This window comes from Bos grunniens, chromosome 23, assembly GCF_055505025.1.
Source record: "Bos grunniens cultivar Pamir isolate PY7600 chromosome 23, Bosgru_T2T1.0, whole genome shotgun sequence".
Classification (NCBI taxonomy): Eukaryota; Metazoa; Chordata; class Mammalia; order Artiodactyla; family Bovidae; genus Bos; species Bos grunniens.
The window spans coordinates 4,949,414-4,966,820 of NC_141187.1; the positions used below are offsets into that span (position 1 = coordinate 4,949,414).

At 41.7% G+C, this 17,407-nt stretch overlaps 2 protein-coding genes across 2 annotated transcripts in view; both read left to right on the plus strand.

Annotated features, from left to right (window-relative positions):
* The window catches only part of DST (dystonin), a 406,366-nt gene that overhangs the window by 227,762 nt on the left and 161,197 nt on the right, over positions 1 to 17,407 (plus strand). Inside the window, 7 exon segments of the mRNA XM_086370990.1 lie at positions 1,246 to 1,439; positions 2,509 to 2,671; positions 3,480 to 3,563; positions 4,386 to 4,493; positions 4,960 to 5,058; positions 14,842 to 14,970; positions 17,184 to 17,272. Coding sequence (XP_086227116.1) covers positions 1,246 to 1,439; positions 2,509 to 2,671; positions 3,480 to 3,563; positions 4,386 to 4,493; positions 4,960 to 5,058; positions 14,842 to 14,970; positions 17,184 to 17,272 — 866 coding nt within the window.
* Positions 8,354 to 14,880, plus strand: LOC147346524 (uncharacterized). Its single transcript, XM_086370991.1, has 2 exons — positions 8,354 to 11,062; positions 11,626 to 14,880. Exons 1-2 carry the CDS (start codon positions 8,492 to 8,494, stop codon positions 13,522 to 13,524), a joined length of 4,470 nt encoding a protein of 1,489 aa, XP_086227117.1. The 5' UTR covers positions 8,354 to 8,491; the 3' UTR covers positions 13,525 to 14,880.

Here is a 17,407-nt window from a genome sequence, read left to right on the forward strand (position 1 = left end):
ACTCTGTTCATGTTGGCAGCAAGAGGACTTGAAACTTAAAAGTAAATTGTTTGTAATTAGATGCCCCTGCAGAAAGAGGCAGTTATGTTAAGAAATTAAAGAGGTGAAAAGATTAGTTAATCTAAGAAGGAAAAGGACGATAGTTGTACGTGTATGTTTCTGTCCTTCCACTTATAAAGCCCTGAGTAAAGGTATTGTAAAACAGTTGTGAAAAGTTGTTTCAGTGATTTTTTTTTAAATTTTATTTTATTTTTAAACTTTACAATATTGTATTAGTTTTGCCAAATATCGAAATGAATCTGCCACAGGTATACCCCTGCTCCCCATCCTGAACCCTCCTCCCTCCTCCCTCCCCATACCCTCCCTCTGGGTTGTCCCAGTGCACCAGCCCCAAGCATCCAGTATCATGCATCGAACCTGGACTGGCGACTTGTTTGATACATGATATTATACATGTTTCAATGCCATTCCCCCAAATCTCCCCACCCTCTCCCTCTCCCACAGAGTCCATAAGACTGATCTATACATCAGTGTCTCTTTTGCTGTCTTGTACAGGGTTATTGTTACCATCTTTCTAAATTCCATATATATGCGTTAGTATACTGTATTGGTGTTTTTCTTTCTGGCTTACTTCACTCTGTATAATAGGTTCCAGTTTCATCCATCTCATTAGAACTGATTTAAATGTAGTCTTTTTAATGGCTGAGTAATACTCCATTGTGTATATGTACCACAGCTTTCTTATCCATTCATCTGCTGATGGGCATCTAGGTTGTTTCCATGTCCTGGCTATTATAAACAGTGCTGCGATGAACATTGGGGTACACGTGTCTCTTTCCCTTCTGGTTTCCTCAGTGTGTATGCCCAGCAGTGGGATTGCTGGATTTTTAACGCACATGTTCATTTTAAACAATGGGATCAGTAGATATATAAAAAATAAACAATGAAAAAGACTTACTGAGTTGGCAGACTTACTTATGGAATATGTTTTATTTTATTGATGTGCAAAATCTATTAGGCTGAACTTTACATATAATATTATTTTTTTTTAGGTCAAAGTACAGCCAAATATGACAATTTTATAAGGTTCAACCTAATGTAATATTTTGTATATGAAATATATTCTTTCCATTGTCTGATTTTATGTCAGTCATTTGTAAATGAGTTGTAAAATTAGGCAAGTGAAGTGTTTACCTGGTGAGCACCTTACACATTTTTATAACTTTGTAAATTGTTCCATTTTAGCAATGGAGATCTGAAGTGGATGAAAAGAGAGAGGTCTTCCATGAGCTGGAGGATGAGCTGCAGAGAGCAAAGACCATCAGTGATGAGATGTTTAAAACCTACAAAGAGCGTGACCTTGACTTTGACTGGCACAAAGAAAAAGCAGATCAGTTGGTTGAGAGATGGCAGAATGTTCATGTTCAGATTGACAACAGGTTAGTAGCCTTTTCATTCAGTTTTAGCTCAGATTTAATCTCTATATTCTGGGTAAAGTCTAAATATATTAGGCTTTCTACCCCCATATGTAATTCATTCCATAGAACAGTTACTTGTGTTAATTGCAAGAGCTGCGTCTAATTACATTTCTTTTTTATAGGATGGCCTCGAGCAAGATGCTTAACTTCCAAATGAGTACTTAGTCTAGCATTTGTAGTGCTAATCTACTTGCATTTTATGAAGGAAACAACAATGCAGTTCTCTAGTTATTGCAAACTGGTAATATCCCAATAACCATGCCTTAGTAATAGGAGCGTGAATCATGCATTTCCTAGGGTGGGATGCAGTATCTATAGTAGGCAAGAAGGTAAAAGAAACTGAAATCGCCTGATGTTCATTCTAGCCAAAGATAAAAGAAAGTCAAGATCATTTGCCCAGTGACTGAAATAAAGAAGTGAAAGGAAATGGGATAGTTTTGGGGACGAAACAGAATAGTGTTCTTTCTCATTTATTTTTTATGTTTTTATTAATGTAGCTAAAATGCTTTTATAATATAGTGTCGTGTGTGACAAATACGTTATTTTTAAATACACAGTAGCTAATCTCTAAAATACATGATCTGTAGGTTTAATGTAGTGGTTTTACAGTCATAGAGACTGGGTGTTCAGTTACAGCTCCTGAAACGTATTCTCTGAGTTCATGTTGAACCATTCATTACAACCAGGTCATGAGTTCAGAAGTGAAACTGTCATTGCTACAAGCTTTGGGTCTTCAAGACTTGCTGATTGTTTCCAGTTTTCCTGCTTTCCAGCTTTAGTCTCTTGGATTTGCCCCTAGAGCAGTCAGTACTAATAAACTGCACAAGTCCTGGAGAAAAGTTATTTGTATTCAACCCACAGCAGTGCAGGGGCCCTTGGAAATTGGCCTAGGGTGCTTCAGCCTTGAACTCTGGACACTCCCCTGTGGTGGCACTTAGGACAGTTAGTTTGTCCCTCCCTCCTCTTCTACATGTTCCAACTCCCTACTGGTTGCTCTTGAAAACTGGCTATTCTGTTGTGATCCTCTTAGGTTACGGGACTTGGAAGGCATTGGCAAGTCACTGAAGTACTACAGAGATACGTATCACCTGTTGGATGATTGGATCCAGCAAGTTGAAACTACTCAGAGGAAGATTCAAGAAAATCAGCCTGAAAATAGTAAAGCTCTGGCCACACAGTTGAATCAACAGAAGGTGTGCAAACATAGCTCCTCATGGTTGTGTCTGCGATTAGTCACTCATGACCTTGACCTTCCTTTCTCTTGTTAAGGCAGTAGGTCAGCAACTATTTCAAGGAAGACAGGAATAAATCATAAATGTTAAAAATGTGCTCTCAGACCTATATACATTACTTCTTTGATTTATTGGAGGTCAGTTTTGAAACCATAAGGAATAAGAAAGTTTCATGTTGGGACAGTTCAAGTGTCTAATGATCACTGAGGTTAGATTAGGACCCTACATTTTAAAAAATGGTTAGTTGTAGAAAATTAAACAGCCACATTTGACAGAGTTAAATGCTTTGAGATTTTTGTTCCATCTTGAGGGGCCAGTAATTTCTAGCTCTCTTTAGGTCAAGATTAGGATTAAGGAGCAAAGGGTTTCAGGCCTACTTGTGGATAATTTCCATGGAGTTTAGTAATTTCTGCTTTGGAAGCCCCACGAGGGGGTGTCACGTAGTGGCTTGAACTTGAATGTTTGAACTTCACCCATAAGGCAGATGACATTAAGTGCAGTGGGGTAGAGGGAATTCCCTGGCAGTGCAGTGGTTAGGAATCTCTGCTTTCATTGCCGAGGACATGGGTTCAATCCCTGGTGTGGGAACTAAGATACCATAGGCCAAGCGGTGCAGCCAGATAAATTAATTGATTAATAAAGGCTGTACTTTAAAGTAGGGTAGAGAGCTGTAGTCTTAAATGATGTAGGTATTAGTGCCTGAGATCTCAAGTTGTTGGACAGCATAGAATTCCTTGTTGCTTTTCTGCTAACCTGTGTGCATTTATAGATGCTGGTTTCTGAAATAGAAATGAAACAGAGCAAAATGGACGAGTGTCAGAAGTACGCAGAACAGTACTCCACTGCGGTGAAGGTGAGACTAGTTCCTTGCATCAGATTTCACGTTCAGGTGTTCAGGGGGATGTTTCCACAGTGCTCTTTAAAGCCTTCGCGGGTTATTCAGTCTGTGTTGAAAAGTGAAACAGAGCATCTTCACTGTCACTTAACCTGTTAATTCTTCATGGAAACCTGAGTCATGTGAAAACCCCTGCTTCTTTACTTCTCTCTTCGTGTCACACACACGCACAGCTTGCCCATACCCCCATGTACACCAGAAGAAAATGTAGCTCTGTCATCTGCCTCTTTCTGCTTCCCTTACCCCTTTAAGCATTGCTGGAACACCCACCTAATCCTAACCCATTAGTCTGGGTTAGGATTCCATGTGAGTATTGCTGCAGTATTCCATGGAAGTATTGATGGAGTGTCCCTGGAAATATTGCTTGAATATCCATGCAAATACTGCTGTGATATTCCATGGAAGAACATCTCCCTTAGGGATGGTTCCCATGTGCTCTGAGTCACCCGCCACATCTCGGCTCTGGCCATTCGGATCTGCAGTCCCATTTTTTATCTAGAAGAAGGGGAGACTGAAAATAACTGGCACGTTGTTCCTAAATGTGTCCATGAGCTCCTAAAGGGACTTAGGAACTTTCCTGACCACCCTAAATGTTTCTGATTTTTATTACCACCTTGGAAACATCTCAGGATTGGATTGATTCCTGAAAATGTGTTTTTGCAATATTTTTTATTTAAAGTCATTCAGTGAAACTGGATTCCCTTTCTCTGCATCAAAGATCACTATAGAATGAAGCGTTAGTGCTTTGCCATGATTAATCTTACCGATATCTTCATGCAGGACTACGAATTACAAACGATGACCTACCGGGCCATGGTGGATTCGCAGCAAAAGTCTCCAGTGAAACGACGGAGAATGCAGAGCTCAGCAGATCTCGTCATTCAGGAGGTGGTAACCGTCTAGAGACAGGGAGCATGCAAAACAGAGACGCAGCACTCTAGCAGTTTTAGATTTATGTATTTGTATTATGGTGAAATATACATAGTAGGAAATTCACCATCTTAATCATTTTTACGTGTAGACTTTAGTGACATTCAGTACCTTTGAAATGTTGTACAACTTTGATCACAATCCAAGTCCAGAGCAGTCCATCATTCCAAGTACCTGCTCTTTACCTATAACAATACGTTTTGTTAAGAGTTTTAAGAAGCTCTTTGAAAATCCTCATTCAAGATGAGTGAATTGCAGAGAATACTAAATGCCTGTTGCTCCTATGTGGTTATTGTTACTAGGAGTCATGAGCTTCCCTGCCCCAAAGCCTAATTAATGTTTTAATTATTACTTGGTGCTTGCTCAACTGATTTAGGGCAAATGGAGATTATGTTTCTATCATTTTGTTTTTCTTTACTTGTAGTTCATGGACCTGAGGACCCGATACACGGCTCTGGTCACCCTCATGACACAATATATTAAATTTGCTGGGGACTCACTGAAGAGACTGGAGGAGGAGGAGGTAACCATTAACCATGGGCAGCTCACTGGCAAGGAGCATGAGGTGGCTTCATGATAAACTCACATGGTTGAGATCTGATGTATAAGTGATTAGTTATAAAATTACAGTGAAAAACAGTAGAGACCTGGCATTTTTTGGATTGTTACTGAGATTCCGTCAAATTGAAAAGCGTTGCAAAAAGAGAAACAACCATTTTGGGGAACAAAAGAGAACCATTTTTACTTTCTCTCTGGGACTCTGTCTGATCTGAGAGGGTCAATGTCATAAATGGCTCGGTTTACATTATGGAATGCAGGCAGTTTAGCAGAGTTGCCTCCAGTTTTCTTTGAAGTATAGTTACTACTGTTAGGATGTCTGGAGAAATATTACATAAACAAATTTGTTTTATATCTTTTAAATTAATTTACATCTTCAAGGATTTAAAACAGAAACACCATTAAGTTAGAAGTAGCAGGTATTTATACAAAATGGTAATGCTTTTTAATAATTGAGGTGTTTTGTTTTTATTTTTGTCAAAAAGATACGGTATATATTAAAAAGACTATATGCATTTAATAATATATTCAGAAACCGAATAGGGAGTTATTCATGAATGTATGTTTTTATAAGAGGCTATTATATCTAATTTTGAAGGTATTATGCTGTGCTTTGTCATCTTGATATACTTTTTATTCCTGACCTCAGAACAGACAAAAATAGTCAATTGAATGCTATAATAAGTAAAGTGTGGGATATTGGCCATTTAAATTAGACCATTGTTGAAATTCTGAAGGTGATTGTACTTAGTATAACTCCATTCAGATAATAAGAGGACCAAAATGGTAGCAAATGTCTAATAGATGTTGCTTTCTTAGTTTTTAAAAAAAGTGTGACTACTTTTGTAAACTATTTCTGTCTGTTCAGAGTTACTAGCACTAACATCGCTATTTGCAAGTCTTTATAACTAACTACCTTTGGGCTTAGAAAGGAGAACCAGAGTATTTTCACATCCAAATAATTGGTATGCACTTCTCAACTATGAAAGGTCCACAGTTTTTTTACATTTTTAGTTTTTAAGAGATATTCCATTTTAAGTGGTAGGCAGATCTTTTAAATTGTATATTTAGTAGTTAAAGGTAAAATAAAATAAGTTAAGGCTTTCCTTTATTACTATGTATGTCTGATTGTACACATATGAGCCACTGTGCTCAATTTATCTGATGGGGTAGAGTACCAGAAGTTGATAGACCCAAAAGATATTTCAAAAAGCCTGAAATATATCTAAATTATGCTTGTCATCCTTTGAAATGTTAAAGATTTATATTGAAGTGAAAGTCAAAATAATATAGTTTATGGAAGTCTGTGAAAAGACTATTATAATTTAGAATAGATTTTTAAATTCTTTATTAAAAATTCACCACTTAAGGGTCTTAATAATGGAGTATCTTATAAAAGATACATAGCTCAATTTTCAGATTCCACAAAGAAGTGTTTCTGAAACTGGGTCTCTAAGACCCACATGCGAAATCTTGGTCAGAGAGCAGAATTTTCCATAATAAACATGGAATCAAAGAGGGAGCCATGTTAATGTCAAAGATAATACCAAATTAGCTACAGAAATATTAGTAGGGTATCTGTAATGTATATTTAATGGATAAAGAGATTTTTCTAGTCTGTATTGACAGCAGAATATATTAATTGCTGAGATTAAGACAGCATGTCTCCTTGGGAAAAATTTAGTTAAAACTTTGAAGTTATTTTATGTGAATAAGTTTGAGATACACAAGAGAGGAAATCAGTAATAGAACTAAATGATCTCTAGTAATTTTTCTGATCTTTGCTTAAAAAGATTATAGTTATCTAGGCAACATGAGATTAGCAGTCACTTAAATGATTCCAAGACACTGAGAGTTTAACTTCTTTTTTTTTTTTCCTGAGAGAATTTTCATTTTTCTTAAACCTCAGACTATGACCAAGAAAAAAAAAGAAAGAAAGGGACTCAAAACTTCTTCACAACAGCTAAGCTGGAAAGGAAATTTGATGAGAAATGAGAAAGACCCTTTTAGAAGTTGTCTACTCAAAATATTAATATATGGAATACTTTTAATGTCTAAGAAGATAAAATGCTTCAGTGTCATTAAGAGTTGACCCTGATAACAGAGCACTAAATATTACAGACTGTGATGAGATTTGTTTTCATATGAATTCTTACTATAAATCATATTTAGGTTAGCAAAGGAAACAACCAAAATTCTCATCAAAATTATTGGCAATCATGTTATGAGAGGATGCAAAATAAGATGTGTGGTCTGTACTACAAATCAGATTCTTAAGATTTACTAAGGCATTTCAATGAAAATAAAACCTGCTATTTAGAATAATTTCCTTCCTTCTGTTTAAGTTACTTCTAACTATGATGATTTTTAACTGATAATACAACACTAATAAGCTTATGATGTTAGTAAAGAGAAGTTAAATGTGATTATAAACTAGCTGTGATCACTTTGTTCTAGTCAAGTATGTTCCTCCCAGCTGAGATCGATTTGTAATCAATAGAGTGAACAAATTTTCTTAATTGGAGCTGAATTCCTAAGTATACTTTTATAAGCATTTATATTTAACACATATCTTTATGTTTGTGGAGTATCTGAAGGTACTTGTCAAGGTGGATTCATATGGGCCATGTCATTAATGACAGCAACAAAGTCTGTGAGTATATGAAGCACGTCTTCTCTAAAGCCACCAGGACTATGGCTGCCTTTGCATTAGCAATTCTGATTATTGTAAGTATCATAGTAGGGCAAATATAAATTAGTGAGGAATTAGATTTTAGAAAATTATAAATTTTTATATAATTTCCTCCTTCCTCCTGTTAAGTATTGTTTCCTCAATTGGCTCTTAGTTCCAGAGTTCTGTATCTTCTTTCTTTTAGATATCATTTTTAATTTCTTTTGGGCTAGAAACTGAAGACAATTCTCTCATGTTGTTCAGTTCCTATATGTTGTATGTTCTTAGCTCGTAGGACTAGGTTGTGTGTGAGTGAAAGAGGACTGCTATGAGAACTGTTGTTCCTACTTTGTCATCTGCCTGTTTTGCATGGGTTTTCAAAATTACTTAAGTTTTCTAGACCTCAGTGTCCTCATCTGAGGTGAGAGTCAGGCTGTAAGGTTCCTTCTTGCTCTAAAATCCTGAGCTAGCAAATTTTAAAAGCAAAATTATCCGTAAGAGGCAAAAAAGAAAAAGAAAGATTCCTTGGCTTAGAAAAGCCACCACACAGGGTTTGTGGTTTCCCCCCACTGCTGACTTCCTGAAGCTCCTTCTCTGGTGGCGGTGGCGGGGCTCGGGCTGCCTTGGGTCTCCCTCCCCGTTGTCGGTCCTTTGGCGAGCGCTGCTCTGGACGCCTGCAGACGGGCTGGGGTGGCGCGGGTCTGACCCTTCTGAACGTCTCTCGTAGATGCAGAGGCGTCAGGAGGCTTCAGAGCAAGGGGTGTACTCAGACCTGCTCCAGCGGCAGGAGGCGACCGTGCGGGAGAACCGCCAGCTTGCGGGGAAGATCACAGAGCTGGAGAAGGTGCTGGCCGAGCTCGAGAGGCAGAAGTCCCGGGCGGAGCAGGAGCTCCCCAGAGTCCGGGAGGAGGCGGAGGACGCGCTGAGGAGGCAGCGCAGGGATGCGGCGGACATCGCGCTGCAGAAAGTGCGCGCGGAGAGCGAGGCCCAGCGGTACCGTCGGGAGCTGCAGGCGGTGGAGCGCGACCTGCGCGGCTTCCGGGAGCAGCTGGCGGAGCACAGCGCTGCCCAGAGGGCGCTGGAGGAGCGCCTGACCAGGAAGGACTGCAGCCTCCAGGAGCTCGAGCGGCAGAGGGGCGAGCTCATGGCGGAGCTGAGGAGGAAGAAGGCCCACGAAGCCGAACTCCTGGAGCTGATGGAACGGATGGAGAAAGACCTCACGTTCCGGAAGCAGGCGGCAGAGAAGCAGCTGGAGGGAAAGCAGAAAATCGACTCAGAAGCCCGAAGAACAGTAACAGAAATGCAGCATCCGTGCAGAGAAAGCGCGCACCCAGCTTTTCCGAATGCCGAGGCGAAGGACCTGAAGGAGCAGGTGGATGAGCTGATGGCGGCCAACAGGAGGGCCGAGCAGGACGTGAGGAAGCTGAAGTGTGAACTCGGCGCCCTGCAGCTTGAAAAAACCTCCTCGGAGGAGAAGGCCCGCTTGCTCAAAGAGAAACTGGATGAGACCAACAAGTCCCTGAGGTGCCTGAAGCTGGAACTGGAAAGGAAGGACCAGGCCGAGGAGGGGTACTCGCGGCAGCTCCAGGAGCTGGGCAGGCAGCTGAGCCAGACCACGGGGAGGGCTGCGGAGGTCAGGCAGGAGGCTGCCGACCTCACGAGGATGAAGCACAGCTATGAGCTGGAACTGGAGTCTCTGCAGCAGGAACGGGGCAAGCTCCAGAGGGAGGGGGACCGGATCAGCAGGACGCAGGCTGCCGCCGAGAAGAGCATGCAGCATCTAAACTCACAGGTTACTTCTCCACAGGATAGCAAGGTGTCCTCTAGAGAAAGAGCATGGTCCTGCCAGAGAACGTCAGATAACCTGAAAGAGCAGTTTGAGAAAAGTCAGGCACAGTTGCTTCAGAATATTCAAGCCGAAAAGGAGAATAACGATAAAATCCAAAAGCTGAAAGAGGAATTGGAGAGAAGTAATGAGCGTGCAGACAAGCTTAGGCACAAGGTGGAGGAGCTCACCAGGCAGAATAACCAAACCAAGTTAACGATGCAGAGAATTCAGGCAGAATCGGCAGACGTGGTCTTAGAGAAACAAGCCATCCAGCAAAGATGTGAAACACTGAAACTCCAGGCGGATGGTTTCAAAGACCAGCTTCGCACCACCACCGAGCACTTGCACAAACAGACCAAAACGGAACAGGATTTCCAAAGGAGAATCAAATGCCTGGAAGAAGACCTGGCCCAGAGTCAGCATTTAGTGAGTGAATTCAAGCAGAAGTGTGACCAGCAAGACCGCATCATCCAGAACACAGAGAAGGAGGTGCGGAGTCTGAGCGCGGAGCTGAGCGCATCAAAAGAGGAGAAGCGCCTCGGGGAGCAGACGGTGCAGAGGCAGCGGGCGCAGGTGCAGGACCTGAACAACAGGCTGAAGAAGGTGCAAGACGAACTGCACTTAAAGACCCTAGAGGAGCAGGTGACCCACAGGAAGATGGTTCTGTTTCAGGAAGAGTCTGAGAAATTTAAGCGTTCTGCAGAGGAGTTTCGGAAGAAGATGGAAAAATTGATGGACTCCAAAGATATTACAGAACGTGATATTTCAGGCATCCAGCTGGACTTCGTGTCTCTGCAGCGGGAAAACAGCAGGGCTCAAGAGAATGCCAGGCTCTGTGAGACAAACATCCAAGAACTTGAGAAGCAGCTCCAGCAGTATCGCCAGCAGATGCACCAAGGGCAGGATGGGCAGGCCCATCACTATCAGAAGTGTCGGAAGCTGGAGGAAGAGCTGGTGGCCCAGAAGCGGGAGGTGGAAAACCTGAAGCAGAAGATGGACCAGCAGATAAAGGAGCACGAGCATCAGTTAGTGGTGCTCCAGGGTGAAATCCAGAAAAAGAACACCGCCATCAAGCCAGACCCTGAGATGGCAGGGAAAGAGGGTCCGGGCCCCAGGGACCTCCCCTCCACTCCCCCCGTGTCTGGGGTCCCTCTGCAGAGGTGGACTCAGGAACCACAGCCCTCGGAGGAAAGATGGCAGCGTTGGGGTGCAGAGAATGTACAGAAGGAGGTCCAGGGCAGGCCATCAGGGGCTCCAGTTGAGAAAGAGAAAATCCAGCAGTGCTACTCGGAATACTTTTCTCAAACAAGCACCGAGTTACAGATAACTTTTGATGAGACGAACCCCATTGCAAGACTGTCAGAAATTGAGAAGCTAAGAGATCAAGCTCTGTGTAATTCCAGACCCGCCATCAGGTGTCAAGATGACAAGTATGAAATAGACCTGGTGACGCTTCTGGCGCCCTTCGAGGTATTACCTGGGTTCTGGGACTTTTACCAGTTACCCTCTGTCAAGTTTTCGCTCTTGTTTCCTTTCTCTGCTAGGCTGTATTCTTTTAGCCATATTGAATGTGATTGGCTGTTTGTAGTTCCGACAGAAAATCATGCTATCATTTTCTAGTGATTTACCTGAATCTTTATTACAAACCATAGTCTTTAGTTTTTAAATGCTTAAGATGAAAAACACAGATGGCATGGCTATCCTGTTAGTATCAAAAGGGATTCTATTCTGAAAAATTTGACCCTAAAGAAAACTAGAAAAAGCAAGCAGTTAGTTTTAATTTCTAACACATTCTGTGGACAGGTTTCATCTCCCATCTTTTTCAGATATACCATTTTAATACTTAATAGTCATCTAAAGTTTAAACTTCAGACTCTCAAAATAGCATTCCTTATTCATGAACCCTCTGGGGCTTAACAGTTTTTTTCTCTTATGTAATCTTTGTTATGCTAAGAATTATATTTGGATTAGGAGTGGGTAACGTGAGAACGTTCTTTAGATGACTTTTAACATCTTGTAAATTCCTGTTACAGATAGCTAAGAGCAAGCAGTGTGCTATGCGTGCGGAAGTCACAGCATTAAAGCAAGAGAAGAATCCAGCCCCTGGCAGTGATGAATGGATGCTCGAAGGGTGCAGGGCAGCGGGTGGGCTCAAGAGAGATTTTCTAAACAAAAACTCAGAACCAGAGACCTTTCAGAACTTTGATGGTGATCACGCATGCTCGGTCAGGGATGATGAGTTTCAGTTCCAAGGGCTCCGGCACACCGTGACAGCCAGGCAGTTGGTTGAGGCTAAGCTTCTGGACATGAAAACAGTTGAGCAGCTGCGACTTGGTCTTAAGACCATTGAAGAAGTTCAGAAAACTCTGAGCAAGTTTTTGACAAAAGCCACTTCCATCGCAGGGCTTTACCTGGAATCCACAAAAGAAAAGATTTCCTTTTCCTCAGCTGCCAAGAAAATCATCATTGACAAGATGATGGCTTTAGCGTTTTTAGAAGCTCAGGCGGCCACAGGTTTCATAATTGACCCCGTTTCAGGGCAGACCTATTCTGTTGAGGATGCAGTCCTTAAAGGTGTGGTTGACCCTGAATTTAAAATCAGGCTCCTTGAGGCAGAGAAGGCAGCCCTGGGCTATCCATGTTCCTCTAAGGTGCTGTCAGTGTTTCAGGCCATGGAAAATAGAATGGTTGATAGACAGAGGGGCAAACATATATTGGAGGTACAGATCGCCAGTGGGGGCGTCATCGACCCCACAAGGGGCATTCGGGTTCCCCCAGAAATTGCCCTGCAGCAAGGACTGCTAAATAATGCCATCCTGCAGTTTTTACATGAGCCCTCCAGCAATAGCCGCGTCTTCCCTAATCCCAATAACAAGCAAGCCCTGTATTACTCGGAATTACTGCGCATGTGTGTCTTTGATGTAGACAGCCAGTGCTTTCTGTTTCCGTTTGGGGAGAAGAACATTTCCAATCTCAATGTAGCAAAAACTCACAGGATTGCTGTTGTAGATACTAGGACGGGAGCAGAGCTGACTGCCTACGAGGCTTTCCAGAGAACCCTGATTGAGAAAAGTACATACCTGGAGCTCTCGGGGCAGCAGTATCAGTGGAAGGAAGCCACATTTTATGAGTCCTATGGGCAGCCTTGTCACATGCTGACTGATGCTAAGACCGGATTACAGTTCAGTATCAGCGAGGCTGTAGAGCAGGGAACTATCGACAAAGCCGCCATCAAAAAGTATCAGGAAGGCCTCCTCACGCTCACAGAACTTGCCGATTCCTTGCTGAGCCGGTTGGTCCCCAAGAAGGATGTGCACAGTCCTATTGCGGGTTACTGGCTGACGTCCAGCGGGGAAAGGATCTCTGTGCTGAAGGCCTCCCGTCGGAATCTGATCGATCGGATTACTGCCCTCCGATGCCTTGAAGCCCAAGTCAGCACCGGGGGCATCATCGACCCGCTGACCGGCAAGAGGTACCGGGTGGCCGAGGCCTTGCACAGAGGCCTGGTGGACGAGGGCTTTGCCCAGCAGCTGCGGCAGTGTGAGCTAGTGGTCACGGGGGTCAGCCACCCTGTCACCAACAAAGTGATGTCCGTGGTGGAAACTGTGGGTGCAAACATCATCAGTAAGGACATGGGAATCCGATGTCTAGAATTTCAGTACCTGACAGGGGGCCTGATGGAGCCCCAGGCTCAGTCCCGCTTGTCCATTGAAGAAGCTCTGCAAGTAGGGATTATAGATGTCTTCATTGCTACGAAGCTCAAAGATCAAAAGTCCTATGTCAGAAACATCCTGTGTCCCCAGACGAAAAGAAAGCTGACATACAAAGAAGCCTTAGAAAAAGCCGATTTTGATTTCCACACAGGACTTAAACTCCTAGAAGTGTCTGAACCCTTGATGACAGGAATTTCCAGCCTCTATTATTCTTCGTAACAGGGCATGTTCACATAAGCAGTCATACGGGAAATGCTGTGTTAGTTCTCATTGCTGTGCCCACAGCTTAATGATAAGATCCACGCTCTGGTCACTGTCACACGCTGGAAGCACCCTCAGTTTCTTGAGGGCTGGAAACACTGACTGCTCAGAAAAGAGAATACTTTTCATTTATAATTTTTTTTAAATAAAGTTTTATTGGAATGCAGACACACTCTTATGTACATACTGTCTTTGGCTTACTTTTGGGCACAAGGACAGAGTTGAGTAGTTCTGACAGTGACCGTATGGCTCCCAGAGCCTGAAATACTTGTCCTCTGGTCCTTTACAAAACACAGTTGCTGTCTCCTGATCTGGAAGAAATTTGCATCGCTCCTCTAGACTAAATGTCAGGTTACTTGGATTTTAGACTCCAATCTGCCCGAGAGAGAATATGTTTAAAATTGAAAATAACAAAATATTTACTGCTCTTCATAATGGTTCCATTTAGCTTTGATTTGTTTTTTGAACTCCTACCCACAGTAAAATAAAAGTATTTTACCTGAAATATGAGACAAGCTTGAGAAACATCACTGAGTTTACAGCATCCTTACTTCAGAATTCTGCATCCCTGATGGGATCCAGCCTGCCATTAGGGTTCCCATTTGTTCAAGGATTCATTACACTCACCGAAAGAACACTTCAAAAGCACCATGAAATCCAAGGGGAAATGTGTATTTGTTCCCATATCCGTGAAGCTGTGGTGGTTCAGATCACCTTGAAAAATGCATGTTTTTAGTTTTTCTGTATGTTGTAATCTACATATAATATGTTTACCACCATCTCCCATTTCTAGTTACAACTTTGTAATTAAAAGCAGCGTTGTGAGTGGTTTACCTGCTGCAGGAGGGGGAAGGTTTTTCTTAGTTCTGTGTGTTTTTTTTTGTCTTTTGTAGACTTCATTTTTTCAGCATGCCATTGTCTTAGATTTTTCTGTCTAGAGAATTCTGATTGTAATGCTAATGCAAAGGCAGCGATTCAAAGAGTGCTTCATGAATAAAGTTGAGTTTTTGAATATGTCATGTTAATAGACCAGCTGGGAGGTTAGATTGATCATTCAAAAGTGTTTGTCACAGTTTGCTTTGCTACCCTAAATTTTTGGAAGTACATCTGCCACGTGATGTGTTGAATGTGGTTAAGTGAATGAATAAAATATCTCAGTAACCTGTGTGTGATGAAAAAAATATTTTTACATCCTTGTTTTCTGTGAAGTGATTAATAGTTTGGTCATTTACTGGAATATGTCTTTTTTTTTTTTAAATCGCTCACACCCATCAGAAGTCACTGGAAGAAGAAAAGAAAGAGCATGTTGAAAAAGTTAAAGAATTACAAAAATGGGTATCAAATATCAGCAAGACATTGAGAGATGGAGAGAAGGCTGGAAAGTCTTCCTTTTCTAAGCAAAAGGTATTCACCGAGATGCTGGTTTACTAATAATTACAGTGATAAGAATTTACTGAGTCGATATAGTCCATCTAAAAAATACTTTTAATTCTTTAGTTTTCCCCATTTCTTTGGGCAACTATAAATGAAGATCAGAGAGGTTCAGTAACTTGCCCAAGGAAGCACAGTATGTGGCAGAAGACGCGCTCTCTGCTCCAAATTCTGAACTTTATCAGTACTAATCTCACTGTTAGTCAGCCAATATGTGGCCTGGTCCTCCTCACAGTGAGCTCCGCTTCTTGGTCTTTGTGATAAGCACTGCTGGAGAGCAGAGTCACTCTCTTTTGTGCCCTGAGTATATCCACGCACTCTTGTGTCATAAAGAGATGCAGGTTCCTTCTTACAATGTGAACAACAAGTTTCCAGAAGAACAAAACACAAACCAAGATGACAACCTGTGAGGATTGAAATTAGTTGTGCTTTTCTGGATCTTTTCTATCTCCTAAAGAAAACAACTGCCCTCCACCAGGAATTCTAGGTTCTTTCCCTCTCCTAATGAAGCCTTCAGTTCTGTGGGCTAAACTTGTCTACTTGGCTTCGGTTGACTGGCTACCTCTTGTGAGATGTTACTGCTCCGAGGTGTCCATTGGAATGCCCCACCTGATGCTCCTAGGGGACTGGATTAAATTAAGCAGGGTTACTGTTGCTGGTGATAGCACTGGAATTGCTGGTTTATTTAAAAAAAATAAACCTCTGCTAAGTTAAGCAGCATTTTTCTGGGGTACGTTTCCTATAGTGCCCTCCTGACCTGTGGAAATCACAGAGGTGCTCAGTAGCTTTTTACCTTCAAGCTCTGCATCGACACACACTTGTCATCACTTGAAACAGACATTGTTGGCATAATCTAATAGTGGAGAACTTCAGTATCTTGTCAAATTTCACCTGTGGTGCAAGGCAGGTGTGCCATCTCTGAGGTTCCCCCAGGAGAGGTTTATAAACCTGAGTATTTGCTTGAATTCTCATTCAGTTGAAATCAAGCCAGCTTAGCTCATAGTCTAGCAAACTGCATTTTATAGAGTGTAGAGGAAATAAGTTGGAAAACACAATTACATTGAGTGTTTTAAACCTAAAGCCATCAAAGTGAATGTGAATATTTAGTTTAAAACATCTTAATTTCCCCCCTGTTAAACAGGAAAATAATTAAAATAGGGACACAGACCTTAGCAAGGATTTCTTTGTGGAGAACAAGTTTCTTCTGAGGAATGTGGTTTATGAACCCTTGGTATTTCTTCATTCTGTGGTTAGGAGTGCTCCCAAATTTTATAGATCAGTTTCAGGTTTACACCTGGCAGACATAAGAATAGATACTTTGCCAGTGCAGATTGTGGCCTCAGTTGCAAATCTTGAATTACTCTTGGTCACTCTATTAAAGGAAATTTCAGGTAATTTGATGTCAATAATAAGTGTCTCTCAAAAAATTAGTATGGCCTCATGCTTTCCTCTAACCACAAAAAATAGACTTTAAAATGATTCTCAATAGCATATGTCTGGGGAATATATACCTTTTCATTGCCCCATCACTTAAAAGAATGGTAATTACTTTCTGACGTTGTTGTTTAATCACTAAGTGGTATCCGACTCTTCTGCCACCCCGTGGGCCATAGCCTACCAGCCTCCACTTGTCCATGGGATTTAGGGCTTCAGAAATGATACACTTCTGAATTAGGAGAAAGTAATACAAGGGCTTGCTTTTCCCAAACAGTTCAGTTTTATTTCTTTGACTGTCACTGGCGACTTTTGCAATCAAATGTCTTAATAATAGAAATTATTTAACCTCGTTCTGCAGATCTAGAGAGAAATACTTCCACTTTTTTTCCAAATGAGCGCTGTATCCATCTCTGTGAGGACGGTGATGTTCCAGTGCCGAGCATCTGTGCCTCCTTCATTCGTGGTTGGGCTGGGATGGATGCAAGAATCTTACCATGCTGTATTATTATTTCCTGGTGGAAGTAATGGCCTTAGGATTAGAGGGAGGGGCTCCACTCATTGTACATTCTCAATGAAGTGTTCATCTTATCCAGACCTGCAGACTGGGAATAACTCATGGTATTGACTCAGGTCACCTGAAAATAGACCCATCGTGTGGGTGTTGATGGAAACTTGGATCAGTTTTTTAAAAAGACTGTTATCTAGCCTTTGTGAAGGAAGAGCCTGAGTGTACTTTCTTTACCTTGCAGATTTCCAGTGAGGAAATTTCAATCAAGAAGGAACAGTTATCTGAAGCACTACAAGGCATGCAGCTGTTTTTGGCTAAACATGGAGACAAGTATGTTGGTTTTAATTAAGTCTTTTATTCAGAGTAGCGAAGTGGTCTTCAAAATGCTCAGCAAAGTAGAGGATGTTAAATTTTAGTGGAGGGTTTAAAAATGGAACTCAGTCACAAGTTTAGTTAATAACCTAT

What these genes read in the sequence shown, in the direction of transcription:
- LOC147346524 (XM_086370991.1), top strand. Translation starts at nt 8,492, where the DNA reads ATGCAGAGGCGTCAGGAGGCTTCAGAGCAAGGGGTGTACTCAGACCTG. An exon ending in CGCTTCTGGCGCCCTTCGAG is followed by an intron (nt 11,063 to 11,625) that starts GTATTACCTGGG and finishes TTCCTGTTACAG; the next exon opens with ATAGCTAAGAGCAAGCAGTG.